The following is a 17,721-nucleotide window of genomic DNA, read 5'->3' as shown; positions in this document are numbered from 1 at the left end:
TAGAATAAGTTGGAGGGATGCGGATGACGGGGAAGCGCCCCGCTCCCCCGCCTACCTAGAAAACCTAAACCATTTGGCCAGGTAGGTCAGTTGTGTGGACGGTTTTCTGCTCTCCAGCAGAATTCGCTGGACATCCTGTGAACACCTTCCCTCCTCCTCATTTAACTATGGAGCAGCCACGCTGCCAAGTGAAGTGCGGCTAGGTTGGGATGGAGGAGGCATCCCCTCTCCTGGGAGAGGAGATCCGGGCGAAGCGGCAGCCTCCACGGGAGGGCCGCTAACAGTTGCAGGAGGGTCCCATACCAATACTGGCGGGCCCAATCCGGGGCTATGAATATGACCCTCGACCTGTCTGCCTTTACCTTCTGCAGGACCTTGCCTATCAGTGGAAATGGTGGAAAGGCATAGAACAGTTGGCCGGACCACCGGAGGAGGAATGCGTCTGAGATCGCCCCCTTTTCTGCCCCTGACCTGGAGCAGAACTGGGGGCAGAGACGATTCTGGGCGGTAGCAAAGAGGTCCCCACTCTCGGAAGAGTTGCCGAGCGACCTCCCAGTGGAGTGACCACTCGTTCTGGTGGGAGAAGACCCTGCTGAGGCGATCGGCTCGCGTATTGCGCGTGCCGGGTAAGTGAAAAGCCCTCAGAGAGATATCGTGGGCTATGCAGAATTCCCATAGGTCCAGGACTTCCTGGCACAAGGCCGAGGAGCGCATGCCCCCTTGCCTGTTGATGTAATACATCGTGCCCGTATTGTCCATGAGGACTCTGACCATCTTTCCCCGTATGTGCCGGCTGAAAGCTATGCATGCCAGGCGCACAGCCCTGAGTTCCCTGACGTTTATGTGCAGGGATAATTCTGAGGTCGACCATCTGCCCTGGGTTTGGAAGCTCCCCGCATGGGCTCCCCACCCCAAGTCCGAGGCGTCCGACACCAGATCTAGTGAGGGAGAGGTCTCTCAGAAGGGGATCCCTTGTAACATGTTGCTCGGGAGGGACCACCATTGCATGTTGGCCACTACGTTGGGAGGTAACTTGACAACCTTGTCCAGGCCATCCCTGGCCTGGGAATATTGGGAGGCCAGCCAGAGTTGGAGGGACCTCATTCTGAGCCTGGCATGTCGTACCATGGAGGTGCATGCTGCCATGTGGCCCAAGAGTTGAAGGCACACCTTTGCCGTCGTCACGGGGAAGGCCGTGACTGAGGCTATGAGGCTTTTGAGCGTCTCGAACCTGTCCACGTGGAGAGGCCAAAGGGAAGGACCGTAAACCGGTAGTGGTCCTGTCCCACCAGGAAGCGGAGGAAGCGCCTGTGATCCTCGAAAATATGTATGTGGAAATACGCATCCTGGAGGTCCAGGGCTGCGAACCAATCCCCCAGGTCTAGGGATGGAATAATAGAGGCCAGGGAAACCATACGGAACTTGTAATGGACCATAAACTGGTTGAGGTTCCGCAGGTCGAGGATGGGCCTGAGCCCATCTTTTGCCTTTGGGATCAGGAAATACCGGGTAGTTAAAACCTCTGCCCTGGAATTCCAGAGGTACATTCTCCACCGCGCCCAGGGTTAGGAGGCACATCACCTCCTGGTCTAGAAGGAGGACGTGCTCCGGGTCCCCGGGGACCTCCAGGGGCGGAGGGTGTTGGAGGGGGGCCGAAACGAACTGCAACATGTAGCCCTTGAAAATGGTGCTGAGGACCCACTGGTCCAACGTTATACAGGACCATTGCACTCGGAAGGCAGATAAACGGTTGCAGAACACAAACTTTATTAACTGGGGGGCTTCCCTGGCAACAGGCCCGGTGGCCCCCCTCTTCCTCTGCCTCTTGCCCTTGGCGGGCCCAGGTTGTGGGGCCGAGTGGGACTGGCGCTGGGACCTGTGTCTCTGCTCCCTCAGCCTCTTAGGCGGGGGCTCATAGCTGCCTCTAGCCGGAGGAACCAAGGTCTGTGGCCTGGGTTTGTCCTTAGCTGGTGGGACATATAGGCCCAGAGTTTGCAGGGTGGTGCGGGAGTCCTTCATCCCGTGTAGACAGGTGTCTGTCTGATCTGCAAACAGGGCCTTCCTGTCGAAAGGCAAGTCCTGCATGAGGGACTGGGACTCCGTGGACAAAGGCCATCGAACAGGCTGCTGTATCTGCCGTGTCCGAAGCCGCTTGGAGGGCCGCTTTCGCTGTGCCTTCGTCGACCAAAGCTCTGAACTCCTTCTTGTCCTTTTCCTGAAGAGGTTCAAACTTTGGCAGAGACCCCCACAAGTTAAAATCATACCGGCTCAGGAGGGCGTGGTGATTTGCCACCCTGAACTGGAAGCTCGCTGATGAATAAACCTTCCTGCCGAAGGTATCCAGTCTCCTGGCGTCTTTATCCTTGGGGGTGGGCGCGGGTTGGCCATGCCTCTCTCGGTGGATTACAGACCCCACCACCAGAGAGTTGGGTGCCGGGTGAGAGTACAAATATTCGTGCCCCTTTGCTGGCACAAAGTACTTTCTCTCCGCCTTTTTAGAAATAGGCGCCAAGGACGCCAGGGTTTGCCAAAGCGAAGTCGAGATATTGGCCACCCCTTGGTGGAGAGGTAGGGCCACACGTCCCGGTGCCGAGGAGGACAAGACGTTGAACAACGTGTCTGACGGCTCTTCCATCTCCTCAGCCTGGAGCTGGAGATTCGAGGCGACCCGCCTAAGGAGCTCCTGGCGAGCCTTAAAATCTTCCTGCAAGGCGGGTGGTGGCACCGCAATGGATTCCTCCGGTGCCGGTGATGGGACCGGATTTGCCCCCAGGGCATCAGGCGGTACCGGTGGTTCCACCCCCAAGTCCGAGCCCGGGTGCGGTGCCGGTTGACTTTTCGCGGTGCCGAGGTGGGGACGTCGAATGTACCTGCGATGCCCCGGCCACCGAACAGGGTCTTGCTGGTGCCGGTAGTTGGGGCCAAGGTGTTCACTGACACCACTGCCCTTGCCAGGGTGCCCCTTGCCAGTGCCCCACTTGGGGACCTAGCGGAGCCACTTGATCATGCGGGACGGCGCAGCCCGGGGATGGGCGGCTGGGTGCCAAAGCCAGAGTCGCTGAAGAGCGCACGGTGCCGTGTGAGCGACGGGAGCATCCATGGCCGTGTCGGTGCCGGCCTTGAGATTTAGATCTCGATGAAGAAGACCTGTACCCGTCAGAGGTACTGCTTCCAGATTCCCCACGGCGACCATGGCTACGACACCTGCTCCTATAACGCCGGTAGGAAGGGGAGCGTCGACGCCTCTTGTCTCGGTGCCTGCGACCCCTCCGGGTAGTGGAGGACCCTCGGGACTCCCTCTCAGGCGAATCGGCCAGCGGAGTGGAAGTCTGATGCAGGCTATGAGATGGCCTCACCAAATGGGTAGGCACCTCATCCTCGGAGCAGGGACTATGCCGGACCGGGGAGGGTTGATGAGCTCCCAGCGGCGGCTTCCCTCGGGAGCGAGGGGCCATCTCGGGCGGTGTGCCCGGCACTGGAAGGGCGAGGATGTCACGTGCTGCCTTAGCTGCCTCCGGCGTTGACGGTATTCTCATCGCAGGAGAGGCACGCGTGGACGGGACCGGACTACTCCGCTCAGCACGAGTCAGAGGTCTGGGTCCCGAGGGGGATCGTGGGCTGCCCAACTCGGATGCGGCCTCACCCTTGTCCTTCTCTCGGCGCCGCTGAGTCTTCCCTTGCTTCTTAGCGGGGGAGCGGTGCCGACTGGTTGAGTCGGGTCGGCGTGTCGGTGCAGGGGCCAATGCCGACTCCATTAATAGGGCCCGGAGACGAATATCCCTTTCACGTTTCGTTCTTGGTTTGAACGATCTGCAAATTTTACAACGCTCACTTATGTGTGAGTCTCGCCCAGACAGCGAAGACACTGAGTGTGTGGGTCGCTTCTGGGCATAGAACTGCGACAGGAGTCGCTCGACTTGAAGCCTGGGGCACGAGGCATGCCCCAAGCCAGGCAACTAACTAGAGAATCAGACTACTAAGAAGACTTGTACTATTAAGGCTAGAAGCGCTGCAGCAGAGCTGGAGCACAATGTTACGACTACCTTCACCGGCGGCAAGAAGGAACTGAGGGTGGGGGGGGGGGGAGTGTGCAGCTCCCCTTATAGCGTGATATAGAGCCGCCACTCCAGGGGTCGCAGCGGTGCTCCCCCACTACGGGTACTGCTAAGGGAAAAACTTCTGGCACCGGTGCACGTGGCGAGAATGCACACCTACTGTGGAATACACAGGAGCAATCACTCGAAGAAGAACCTCAGTTTCTTGAAATAACCCGTTGAAGCGATGCATGTCCAGGATGGGGCAAAGGCCCCCGTTGGCCTTTGGGATTAGGAAATATTGGGAGTAAAACCCCTTCCCTCTCAATCTTTGAGGTACCTCTTCCACAGCCCCCACCTGCAGGAGGATCTGCACCTTCTGACCTAGGAACTGCTCGTGAGAAGGGTCCCTGAAGAGGGACAGGGATGGCAGTGGGAGAGGAGGGGTGGCTGAGAACTGAAGGATATAACTGTCCACCACTGTATTTAGCACCCAGTCAGTCCAAAAACAAAGGGGAGGTCAGGATCCAAGGTGGGAACTGGTATAGCACCCTCAAAAGGCATGTTTGCATCCACTGGAGTACCTATGCGACCTCAGCAGTGAGGATGGGAGTGACTGACAATGCTTGTAACCTCTGCCTTTGGTACAGATCCTATCTCAGTGGTGAAGCCGAGAAACGGGCTGGTCGTTGAGGCCAGAAGTGCTTCCTTGCAATGGACGGAACATAGAGGCCCAAGGACCTGAGGGTAGCCCTTGAGCCTTTCAGACCTTGGAATCTTCGACAAGGAGTCTTCGAAAGGGAGGTCCTGGATTAACTGCTGGACCTCTTGAGGTCACCCCAAGGACTGTAGCCAAGAGCATCACCTCATGGACGCTGCAGCGGCCATCAGCCTGGCTGCTGTGTCAGCTAAGTCGACTGACACCTGGAGAGAGGCTCTTGCAACATTCTTACCCTCCTCTAAGAGGGCAGAGAATTCCTGCCTTGAGTCCTGAGGCATGGAGTCTTTAAATTTGGACAAGGAATCCCACAAGTTGTAATTGTATCTCCCCAGCAGGGCTTGCTGGTTTGAGATAAGTAGCTGAAGACAACTTGTGGAATAAACTTTCCTCCCAAACAGATAGCGTTTCTTTGCGTCCTTCTGTTTGGGGGTAGCACTTGTTTGGCCCTGTCAATCCCTCTCATTGGCCGCTGATACAACTAGGAACCCAGGAGGGGTATAAGAGTATAGGTACTCATATCTGTTGGCTGGCACATAATATTTCTTCTCTGTCCCCTTCAAAGGCAGAGGGAGGGAGAGAAGATGGGGTCTGCCAGAGGGCTTTGACTGGACCCATTTACCGCCTCGTTAATGGGTAGGGCCACCTTAGATGGTGCTGCTGCAGCCAGAATGTAAATGAGGCTATGGAAGGATTCTTTGAGCGCCTCAATCTCTAGCCCCAGGTTAGCACCTATCTGCTTCAGAAACTCCTGATGGACTCTGAAGTCATCTTGCAGCAGCGAGCCAGTTGGTCCCCAGATGGCCTTGTCTGGGGAAGAGGAAGAAGAGGCCTGTACCGGAGGATGGACTACTTCTTCTTCTTCAGCCTAAATTACCTTCATGGGGTCCAGGTCCTGCGTATCAGTATCGGGTTTGGTACCAGAGTGGTCCGGTACCCAGTGGAGCTGGGGCCCTCCTCTCAGAAGCAATCAAGTATGATTGGTGAGAAGATAGACCAGACCAGGTACCAGGGGGAAACCCCCATGCATTCCAGAATGGCCATTGCATAGGCCACTGTCCAGGTACCGGCAGGGGGACCCACACCGAGGTCCTGAAACACATAGGATAGGTACTGGTGGTGGCTCTTGGGTTGAGTGTAGGGCTCTACCTCTGGTTCAGACCACGAGTCCTCCTGAGGTGAGCACAGGGGAGCGGTACCCCTCCCCTCACTTCTGTTGTTCGGTGCCGAGGGCCTGGGGACCAGTGGTGGACTGGAGATGACCTTAGAGGAAAGGAGGGTCGGTTTGCACCTAGAAGGTACTGAAGGTTCCAGTGCCGGGAAGGAGCTCAGAGCACCATGCTCTCTCCTGCTTGTGCTTATTGGAGCTGGCAGTTGTCCCATCGGAGACAATGGTACCGGGAACGATAAGTCCCTGGCCACTGCAAAAGGCCTCTGGAGTTGAAGGCACCACAATTTCACTGGCACCTTGATGATTTCCCAATGTTGGAGGGAAATCCTGCATCGGACTCAATGGTGCTGCCACAGGACTGGAGGTAGAGAAGTGGTCTAAGTTGAGTTGTATTCCACTGCCTTGGCTTTGCTTGCCTTTCTATCGGTGTGCTGCTTTTTATGCTTCTTCCTCAGCATCAGAGATGGAGCATGGTGCTGGGATGCACATGGTACCAGAGGAGCACTTTGCATTGAGGGTGAAGTGCTTAGCGCTGAATCTGAGTTACTTGGCTCCAAAGGAGGTCTAAGAGCGGCTTCAATTAGGATAGCTTTCAGTTTGCTCTCTGTCATCCTTTGTACGAGGCTTAAAGTCCTGACAAATTAGACAGAGCGCTCTCATGTGAGTTTCCCTCAGACACTTCAGACAACTGAGTGCAGGTCACTCACCCGCATAGGCTTGCCACAGGAGGCAGAAGGTTTGAAGCCTGGGGACCGGGGCATGCCCGGCCCCAGGGGCGAAGGAAGCCCCTCAACGATAAGGGAGGGGTTCTAACTAGCTACACTAGTACTATTTAAAATATTTACAGTACAACTATACTAAGACTAATTAACTAAGATACAGAGAAGAAAAAACACTGAAAATGTCTTGCTGAAGTAAGAGGAGTTGTTCCAGCAACCATTACGGGCGGTTAGAAGGAACTGAGAGAGTGCAGGGCCAGTAGTGCCCCTTATACCAGCACATAAGTGCACAGCACCAGAGAGTGCTAGAGCCAGCACAACAGGTACCACTAAAGGAAAAATCTCCAGCAATGGTGCACACAACGCATGCACACCTAACATGGAATGGACATGAGCAAGCACTAGAAGAAGCACAACCCATAGGAGACTACAGCTCATTTTCCCATAGCGGCATTGGCTCTTAAGTTTTAATAGTAGTTAAAGAAACTTTTGCTACTAAATTAAACAAATATGACTCAGTGTGTGTAGGGAGTACAAAGATCTATCGATTATGATGGGATCTATTTCCACGTTTTTCAGAGTGCAACTAAACTTAAATATATGTATAGAGACACAACATCAGGGGTGGGCAAACTTTTTGGCCGGAGGGCCACATTGGGGTTGCAAAACTGTATGAAGGGCTGGGTAGGAAGGCTGTGCCTCCCCAAACAGCCTGGCCCCTGCCCCCTATCCACCCCCTCCCACTTCCCACCTCCTGACTGCCCCTGACCCATCCAACCCCCACTGCTCCTTGTCCTCTAACCACCCCCTCGACCGCAACGCCTATCCAACCCCCCTGCTCCCAGTCCCCTGACTGCTCTGACCCCTATCCACACCCCTGCCCCTTGACAGGCCTCCCAGGATCCCCCCCCATCCAACCTCCCCCCCCCTTCCCCGTCCCTTGACCCCTATCCACACCTCTGCCCCTGCCAGGCCCCACCGGAACTCTACGCTTATCCAACCCCCCCCCTCCCCCCGTCCCGTGACCACCCCCCAGAACCTCTGCCCCATCCAACTGCCCCTTGCTTCCTGTCCCCTAACTGCCCCCCGGGACTCCCTGCCCCTTATCCAACCTCCCCACTCCCTGCCCCCTTACCATGCTGCTCAGAGCAGCATGTCTGGCAGCGACGCCTCCCGGCAGGAGCCAGACACGGTGCCGCACTGCCCGGCAGGAGTGCGTAACCCCGCCGCCCAGAGTGCTGCCCGTGTGGCGGAATGGCTGCGGGGGAGGCGGGACAGCGGGGGAGGGGCCTGGGGCTAGCCTCTCTGGCCGGGAAGGACGGTCCTGCGTGCCGGATGTGGCCCGTAGGCCATAGGTTGCCCACCTCTGGACTACATCATAAAAATGAAACAGCTTCTGAATGAATGATTCTTAAATGAAATATGAAACTTAAGTCTAACCTGCTTTAGTTCCTGTTCAGCTTGAGGTAATTTTGTATCTAGCTCTTTGATACCAACTATCCTTTCCTTAAGGGTTCCTGAAGCTGTCTTTAGAGCCTCTTTTGTTTTATTTAACTGAGACACCGCTGTATTATGGTGACTGAGGTAGATATCAAGTTCCGATTGGGCTACATCCATCTTAGAACGTGCTTCATTCACTGTTTTGCTGAACTCCATAAGTTCTTTTTCTTTGCCCTGTAGAAATGGACAGTACATTACATTAGAAATAATTAAAATAAAGAAACTGAAAACTGGTGGGATGACTGAGCTGCGTAAGGTAATATATTCTATGTATAGCTGAGTGAGAAGCAGCAGCAGAGGAGAGGTAGCATGCTCTTAATCTCTTGAACAGAAAGATATGGTGAATTTGGCATAAATGGGCTCAGTTAAATAAAAACTGGTCCCCTATTGTCATAGTAGAAATCTGAATTGTGAAATTTGATGACAATCAGGAAGAACATATAAACCACAATCACTGCTAGATATCCATTCCCACCGCATCTTGGATTTGGGTCCAGTAATGTACTAAAGTGAAGTAAGGCATTTTGCTCTAATTAAATCAGACTATTTGAGTGATGTGGAAGCCACTGTTGTTTTTCCATCCCAGCTTTATTCCAGTTACTCAACTGGCAAAAAAAAAAAAACAAAACTTAAAGAGATAGACGCTCTTCATGAATTAAACAGACAAACTGCATGGAGGTTTTCAAATACAAGAAAGAGTACAAAGATTATATAGCATAAAGCCAACTTCATACCCAGACAAGTTTTAAACAAAAATTGCAGAATACTAGCTAATTACTGTAGTATTAATTAGGTGTTGAAATTTTTTTGACCAGCTCTCTTCAAATACTTTGACAGAAGAGTTTTCTGCTGGAAAATACAGTTTAGCTGAAATCCATACATATCATAGAAACAGGTCTATCTCAACTAAATTTAATAGCAGAAAGTTAAAACAATATATTTTGGTATGGTAAAAAGTTTCATTTTGACTACAGTAATTTTCAGCATTATTGAAACAAAGTGAGTCAATGGTTTCAAAGTGACATTTTTTAGAATTTCCTTTTTGTTCCAATTCAGAACAAAAACAAATCTTGAAACGTGAGAATTTCCCACAGAATGGAAATTCCATTTTCCAGCCTGCTCTATATTTGAAGCTAGTGCCTGAGAGAGCAATATTCCTGTACAAAATAGCTCCCTTGAAATATCTTTGAACCATCTAACTCATATTAATGTAAAAGTTAAATTAGTCTAAGCTTATGGACATCAAATGTTTCAAACCTCTTTCTCTTTCTGAAGTCCTTGTGTTTCCTGTTTAAGGCTATCCATAACTTGTTTTAATTTTTCTTCTTCTCGCTCTTTTTCCTTTTCAAGAACTTCTTTCTTAGATGATGCTTCACTGATAGTTGTCTCACTGTTGCTGGGTACACATTTAAATTGTTCAACCTGTTAAGGAAGAAATTTTTAATTTTTTCCATTAACTGATACAAAAAGGAAAGTTTATTTTATCTTTAAGCTTTGCCTTCTTATGTTATGGACAATGAGGGAAACCTGAGGAAATGTAAACATCTATGAGCCCTGACATCACGCTGAGACTATCTACTACATCTACCTTCAGGACTGCAAATATCTCCCTGCTTCAGTGATGAAGTACATATATAAAGTATCTCTAAAGGACAGTTTTATTCACTAACATTGCTTTACGTAAGTGAGCAAGAACAAAAGTTTTTTCGTTTCACCCTCTAAATTGCTATTTTGCAGGAGACCAGCACTCTAGAATTTGGGCTGAGGCTCCTTGTCGTCTCTTTGGATTTCAGCTGATTGTCAAGCTTTTAATAGTATCACCTCCCAGAAGCCTCACTCAGTTCCAGTCAGAGACTTCTCAAGCACTAATCGAAACAAAATTCTGAACAAAACACACACACACACACACACACACACACATATTACTTCGATGGAGTTTCAGATTGGTCCTCCCTTCGAAGAAAGGAAACGTACATGATAGGACTGTAAGAATGACTGAAAAGGAGGCAGATTAGTGTCTCCTGTTGTACTTGGGCTGCGTCTTAGGAGAATAATTCGGCTGTCTCCCATAAGACTGTTTTCTCTGGAGCTGATAACGGTATGGTTTGTGATACAGGTTCCAGGTGTATATCCCTAACGAGTACAATGTAGCCTTAGAGCAGTGGTCCCCAAACTTTTTACGTCATGCACCCCCTTAACCCTGTTCCCTCCCTCCCCAGCTAGGATTAGGGCTGTGGCTGCTGCTGGGAGTGGGTTGGAACCATGACTGGGAGCCAGTGGCCAAGGCTGGGAGCAGGGCCTGGAGTGGAACTGTGGACAGGCCCGGAGCAGAGCTGGGGGCAGAGTGGGGCTGGGTGGCACTCCTTCCTAACCCCCCGTGGGGGCTGGTCCAGAGGCATGCCCCTCAGTTTGGGGACCACTGCCTTAGAATCTTTTAAGGAACATAGAATGGTATGCTCACTGAGTAAATCCATCCCTTCAAAGGACTTTTATTGTGATTTGCACATCTCATTTAATGCCTTAATCCATCAAGCCCTTTTCTTTGTCACTACTGTGGCCATGGATCCAGTCATCGTGTCTGAAGAGTCCATTGTTGCTTGAAGGTTGTTTTGGTCATTAAGTTGCCCCCCTGCTTATCTTTCAGTTCTTTTCTGTTCTAAGGTGGGAACTTTGCCAGAAAGGATTTCACTTTCTCTTAGTTCAAAAAAATTATATTTAGCTAGAAGAGCCTAGGGTAATTTGCCCCCTGAGGTGGAGGGGGATGGAGAAGTAGGATTTGCTCTTGAAAAGGTCAAGTTCCTTTGAGTCCTTGTCCTTTGGGGTACTTTTGTTCAATTTTGATTTCTCTTGAACTGCTGAGACAACCAAGGAGCCTGGGTTAGAATGGGCACAGTAGTACTGAAACCTTTTTGGAGGGACTTGGTATTGCTTCTCCACACTTTTTGTGGTAGGTGGTATTGTGGCAGGTATTTACCATAGGGTCCTAGCAGGTCAAGCAGTCTATTTATTGGAAAGGTGATTTGTCTGGGCCTGAAGTCGCCAATAAGTTGAGTATCATAAGAGATTTATCTTATGACAGATGTGTCTATTTCTAGAGGGTCTGCAGTTCTCATAACTAGTTATTGAAATGACTGAAAATCTGGGGCTGGTATGGTGGCCACCACTTCATCAGGTGACGAGGAAGAAAAGTCTTTGGATGGTGAAGCAAAATGTTGTTGCTTCTTCTCCTGATGCTGTTTCTTCCTTTTAAGTGTTGGTGGATGGTCTGGCCTGGCATGCCACTGGGAAGTGTAATTTTTATCTCCTCCTGGAATGAGACAGAGATCTGCTCCTGGAAGTGTGTGAAGGTTGATCTCAGTAAGTCATACAACTGACATGCTGTATGAATATGGCTGGCTTGTTTGATGATGGCCAATCCAATACGATTTCTAATGTAGTTGGAGCTCAGCACTGTCATGAGCACCACCAAGATCTTCGGCATTCTTGGCCACAGATCTCAGGGAAGAAGATTCTCTGCTCAAAGGAGAAGAGAACATGTGCCCTAGGGATAGAGAGGGGAAGTACATTTTCTCGAAGGGCAGAGACCAGGTATATAGTGCTCTTGGTCACAGGGTCCACACTGGTGCTGATAACTGTGTTGGTACAGAGATCATTCTGGATTTCTCAAATGACATATCCTATAGTATCAGTGACTCTGCTAAAGGTATCAACACAGAGGGCTATATTATCGATACAATGGGGGTGGTGCTGCAGAAAGTTTACTTGGTGCTGTGAAGGTAGAAGGCTCCTTGTCACTAGTATTCAATTCCATTTGGGGCTTAGTCGCTTTCTCCCTGGAGTCCTTGTGTGGTCTTTTCTTGTGGGAAGGCACTGAGTTCCATCTGGTGTCTCTGCCCTTATGTTCGGTACCAATGGTTCTGGGCATTACATGTCTGCTGGACATAACATCTGAGAGTGCCTTGTCTGGTGGTATTTTGTGGGCTCTCGTATCCATCTACCCCTTATTTGAGGAGACAGTCACTGATTGCTCCAACAAGTAATGCTTTTGTTGAGCATTCTGTGACTTGCCAGTCCTCAAAGAAAACAACTGGCATTCAAAGCATCTCTTATGCCCATCCTTTAACAGGATTAGACTAATGCAAGAAGGACAGGGCTTGAAGCTTAAGAGCAGGCTTAGAGCCCACTATGTTCAAATACCCTATACAGGGGGATCCAACCATCAGAAGCCAGCTCAGATGGGCTGAGCTCATTCACTCTGGTCTTCTCGAGGTGAAATAAAATTCTGAGGGGTTTTTAAGGGTTCTTGAAGGGTTTAGCCAGAGCTAAAGACTAGAGGGTCAGACATTCACTGTGTTCTCTCATGCTACTATGGGCGGCAAGAGGGAAATGAGGGAGGGCAGCAGCCATACAACTCTTTATACCCTTGTATGGGAACATAAGGAGGCACAGGGCACTTGTGCACTACCGTAGGATCCACACTGACATACATTTGAGGAAGACCTAGCAGTTCCTTCACAGGGTTATCTAGGGAACAGCAGTCCAGATGCTAAACTGGTGATCTGCATCACAGAACAGTAGTCCTGATCCTTTAGAAATATATAATTTTGGCCAACACACCCCCTTTTCTTCCTTTTCACAGCTATCACTGCCCTAAAATTTGGGTAATTTTGTATATTAGCCATGGAGGGGACAACACCAGCTGCAGAATAGCTGCCTGAAGAGGCTGTTATTTCTTCAAGAACAGCAGCATGATTTTTTAAAATTATTCTTATTAACATTATTATATGGAATAAGCAGCCTAGTTAAGTCCACCCTCACAGTTATGTCACATTTGGAATTCATGTGAAACCAGTTCTGCTCTTAACAGCTATAGACTAACAAACTTCTAATGAATGGTGGCAGTGTTAAGCCCTTCTGTACCCTCTTTGCTGTGTGTGGCTCTATTAGCAACTTCTCCCAATAACTGAAATCAGGAGTCTGTTTCTCCTGAATAAGTCAATATCACCACAGATAGCTACTTACAAGGAAGTGCAACTTCCTACACTTACTTACTGGAGATAATATTCACAGCTGTAGGAGAAACACAAAATTTGTAGTGCCAGAAGTGAGCCACCTTGAGTCCAGGACAGGGAAACATTACATTTTTAAACATGGATAGATATTTGAGCCCGGAGGGGACAGAGACAGTAAAATCATTACACTTGCTACAATAGAAGGGATGTTCCGTTTTCTTTGGCAACAATCAAGTTACTACACTGTTAACCAGTTTGGCAATCAACCTGGTAGTTGGATCCATAGGCATGAAGGGTCAAGAAAATGATCTAGTTCCTTAGAAGCTGACTTGCAAAAAAAAAAAAAAAAAAAAAAAAAAAAAATTGATATCATGAGCTTCATTCTCCACTCACTTTAAATGCTAGACAAGATCTCAATTTCTAGTGTAAAACAAATTTAAAAACTTTTCAGGCCTTCTTTTTAACATAAAGCAGCAAAAATTTTCTTTTGTGGGTTATATTAAAAAAACATTAGAGACCCCCCAATCCAGAATAAACAATTAAATATTTGGATAATAGTAAGAGTTGCAAGTTTCATAGATATACCTTTTCTTTATCCTTTTCAAGCTGCTTCAGAAGTTTTTTAGCTTTGCTTTTGGCATGTTTTAGTTTTTCCCTTACTGTAACATCCTGCAAATCCAGCTGAGTAAATTTCTCTTTGTTTTCCTCTATGAACTTTGTAATTTTATTGAGTTTTCTAAAAAGAGAAAAAGGTCAGTCACTTTTGTATTAAAATCATTTTCACCAAAAATTGGTTTAGTTAGCGAACTTCTATGAGGCCCTGAATTAAAAGTGGTGCTGTTTGTTTTTTATAAAAACGTCCAGCTTTTTATTACACTCACTATTTCCCTGTAGCACTAGTGCTGCAGAAATAGAAGCACTGACTGTCAAGCAGCAAAAGCCATGCACAGCTGGGGAAAACAATGTTTTTTCCAATACACGTTTGGCTAGCAATGCTCACTGAGGAGTTCTCATGACCTCATGAGATAGGAGGGAGCCTGACGCTGTAATAAGAATATAGACTAAGTACTGGTAGCCTCATCCATCCATTATGTAGCCAAATCAAGTCTTCCATTGTTCTACAATTGGATATAGAAATATTATAATTAAACTAAAAGAAAAGATGTTAAACTGCTACATACATGTAATAATTCCCAGTCTGAACAGAAGAAGCAAATGCAAAAATAAGTAGGCTAGCTACACCAGATAAATGGACTGCAGTCCCTATAAAAAAAAAAACTCAGATGCAAAGAAAATTCTCTGATGACAGGAAAGGGATTTGATTGCTAACTATACATATCATCACCTAGTGATTAAAACATATTTTAGAAAGACATCCAGTCTTGATTTAAAAGCCTCCCAAGTGATTTGAGAATTTATCATATCCCATGGTGCATACCCTTACTGTTAAAATTGACTTTTTCTGTTTAACAAAAGAGCTCACCACTTAAAGGATATCTGAATGAGGACATTATTGTCTGGAAAACCTCTGCATTTAGACTCCACTCTCCTGAACTGAGCCCCTTCTGCAAACCAACCAGCTTTTATGTTTGAGAGTCCCTGTAATGGAGTTGCTTGATGAGGTACCAGATTGATCCCTATCTGACCAGCCTGATTGCTTCCTAATTGAGTGAATGAATGCAGGTCCCCACCTACCATCATTTGTTGAGGTGGTTTTATTGAGGTAGTGACAAGGGTGGAATTATTTATTATCCAACCTCTCCAGAAGGCAGGAGTCTCTAGGTGGTCTTGAAGATTTAAAAGAATGTGCACAAATACATGGAGACTCCAGAAAGTTTGTCGCAATTTAGAATGTGATATAAAAAATTAACCTGTTCCGTAACTATTGTTCTTTGAGATGTGTTGCACATGTCCATTCCACTTTGGTTGACTGAGCAGCCTGAGTATGGTTGTCAAAAACTTTCCCCCCCTCATTGGTACCCTTGCAATTAGACAAAGGGCAGAGCCATCCCTGACACCCTTTCTTGCTGGAAACTCTGATGCAAAGGGGTAGGAAGGTAGGTCATGGAGTGGACATATGCAACACTCCTCAAAGCACAACAGGTATGGAACAGGTTGGTAAGAAATGGTTATTCACTGTGGGCAATAACTGTGGGTCTTCGAGATGTGTCCCCTGATGGGTACTCCAATATAGGTGCACTTGCGCCCGCTGCACCTTTGATCAGAGCAGTGTCTGAACAGCCCACGCATGAGTGTTATTCAGTTTCGTACTCCGTGCTGTTGTTATATAGCACTGTGTAGGTGAACTGCCCTCGGTTCCCTCTCTACCACAAAGCTCCACAGCAGACAACAACTTCAAACCAACGGGGAAGGAGGGCGGGTAGTGGAGCACCCATAGAGATACACATGTCAAAGAACAGTTTCTGAACAGGATGAGCAACCATTTCTTCTTCTTTTAGTCATGTCCCTATGGGTGCTCCACTGTAGGTGACCACTGAGCAGTTCCCTTTAAGTAGGGAGAGCTTTAGAGTCAAGTCTAGTATTGAAGAAAGTAAAACTGAGGGCTGGTCTACACTGGGGGGGGGGGGGGGGGGGGGGAATCGATCCAAGATACGCAACTTCAGCTACGTGAATAGCGTAGCTGAAGTCAAAGTATCTTGGATCGAATTACCTGGGGTCCACACGGCGCGGGATCGACGGCCGCGGCTCCCCCGTCGACTGCGCTACCGCCGCTTGCTCTGGTGGAGTTCCGGAGTCGACGGTGAGCGCGTTCGGGGATCGATATATCGCGTCTTAATGAGACACGATATATCGATCCTGGATACATCGATTGCTACCCGCCAATACGGCGGGTAGTGAAGACGTACCCTTTGTCAAATGCAGTATCAGAGGCTGAACTGTGAGTTATTGCAGGGGTTCTCAACCTTTTTCTTTTTGAGGCCCCCCCAACGTGCTATAAAAACTCCATGGCCCACCAGTGCCACAACTGTTTTTCTGAACATATAAGCCAGGGCCAGAGTTAGAGAGTAGCAAGCAGGGCAATTGCCTAGGCCCTGTGAAGCTAAGTTGCCCAGGATTTGGCTTTAGCCACAGGTAGAAGGGCTCAGGGCCCCGGGCTTTAGCCATGCACAATGGAGCTTTGGCTTTCTGCCCTGGGCCCCAGAAAGTCTAACACTGACCCTGCTTGGTGGACCCCCTGAAACCTGCTCGTGGCCCCGGATCCCTGGTTGAGAACCACTGAGTTTTTGCATGGACCTCTGTACATACCTTTGCTGAGCGCTAAGTCGCAGCTCTACATATTTCAGTGATGGGAACATATTTGAGAGAGGCTCTACAGGAGGAAATAGATCTCATATAGTGAGTCTGTAAGTCCAAGGGTGCTTGAAGATTACGAGGTTGGTAGCAACAGCTAATGCAGTTGGATATCCACCTGTAAAGTCTTTGTTTAGAGACTGCAGACCCTTGTGATCTGTCTGCAATTGAGACAAATCGTTTAGGGGTCTTTCTGAAAGGTTTAGCTGGTAATCCCTCAGAGTTTGAGGATGACTGTTTTCCAGAAAAAGATAAAAAAAAATAAAAAGCCAATTATTGCTGGTGGATCTGCAAGTGGCTATTGAGACCAATCTGGGATCCACCGATCTTGTCACAGTTGGAGCAGACATTTCCCAGTGGAAGGGGTGGATCTGGATCGTTGAGTCAAGCTGCGGTGTATTCTTTCCTCCTTTCCCATTTCCTATTGTCTCTGTTGGACCTTGAAATACTGGGATCCTTGCCACAAGGTCATTTTCCATTTTGGTCGGTCAAGGGCTTGAATTTCCCATAAGTTTATTGTCAATACTGCACTTCATGTTGGTTTTGAGGGTATTTTTGAAGTGCTTTTTTTGCCTGCCTCTCCTCAGTTGTGAGAACATGACCTGCTTCAGGAGTCAATTGTCTGGCATTTAAAGAACATAACCAGCCCAACAAACCTGTTGGCAGATGATCATAGCTTCAATGTGAGAGGTTTTGGCTTGGGACAGAACATTGCTGTTGGTGTGTTGGTCTTCCCCCTTGATTCAGAAGATCTTGTGGTACAGGGATAACAATGGACTGGAATCCGAGAAGCTTGCTTTGATTCTTGATGTCATGATCTTCAAAGACATGTTCTCTCAAGTATCTGAAAACTGCACTGGCACATTGGAGGCAGTGTTGAATTTCCTTGTCAATGTCAGCTTTCTGCAACAGATGACTGCCAAGGTAAAGGAAGTGCTGGATGTTCTCCAGGGTCTCTCTGTTGATCTGAATTACAGGAGCATGATCCTGGTGATTCGGAGCCTGCTGCTGGAGTACTTTAGTGTTCTAGATGTTGAGTGTCAGGCCGAGTTGGTTGTAGGCCTCAGAAAAAATGACAAATTTTTTAAGATCTTCTTCCAAGTGGGCACACAGGGCACAGTTGTCTGCATATGGGAGTTCATTGACTGATTTACTGATAGTCTGTGTCTTGGATCAGAGGTGACTGAGGTTGAAGAGCTTGCCGTTCATTCTGTATTGTATGTCAAATCGAAATAGAAGCTTGTCAGTGATGAGA

At 48.6% G+C, this 17,721-nt stretch overlaps 1 protein-coding gene across 1 annotated transcript in view; it reads right to left on the bottom strand.

The window, feature by feature from the left end:
• Nucleotides 1-17,721, bottom strand: part of SMC4 (structural maintenance of chromosomes 4) — a 102,426-nt gene that overhangs the window by 33,348 nt on the left and 51,357 nt on the right. The window contains exons 9-11 of the mRNA XM_065410309.1: nt 13,740-13,890; nt 9,400-9,564; nt 8,083-8,316 (exon numbers count right to left, since the gene is read on the bottom strand). Coding sequence (XP_065266381.1) covers nt 8,083-8,316; nt 9,400-9,564; nt 13,740-13,890 — 550 coding nt within the window. The remainder of the gene's footprint in view (nt 1-8,082; nt 8,317-9,399; nt 9,565-13,739; nt 13,891-17,721) is intronic.

The sequence above is a fragment of the Emys orbicularis genome, chromosome 9 (genome assembly GCF_028017835.1).
Source record: "Emys orbicularis isolate rEmyOrb1 chromosome 9, rEmyOrb1.hap1, whole genome shotgun sequence".
Classification (NCBI taxonomy): domain Eukaryota; kingdom Metazoa; phylum Chordata; order Testudines; family Emydidae; genus Emys; species Emys orbicularis.
The sequence above is the reverse complement of the archived record's forward strand: the minus strand, read 5'-3'. Positions and strand labels throughout refer to the sequence as shown.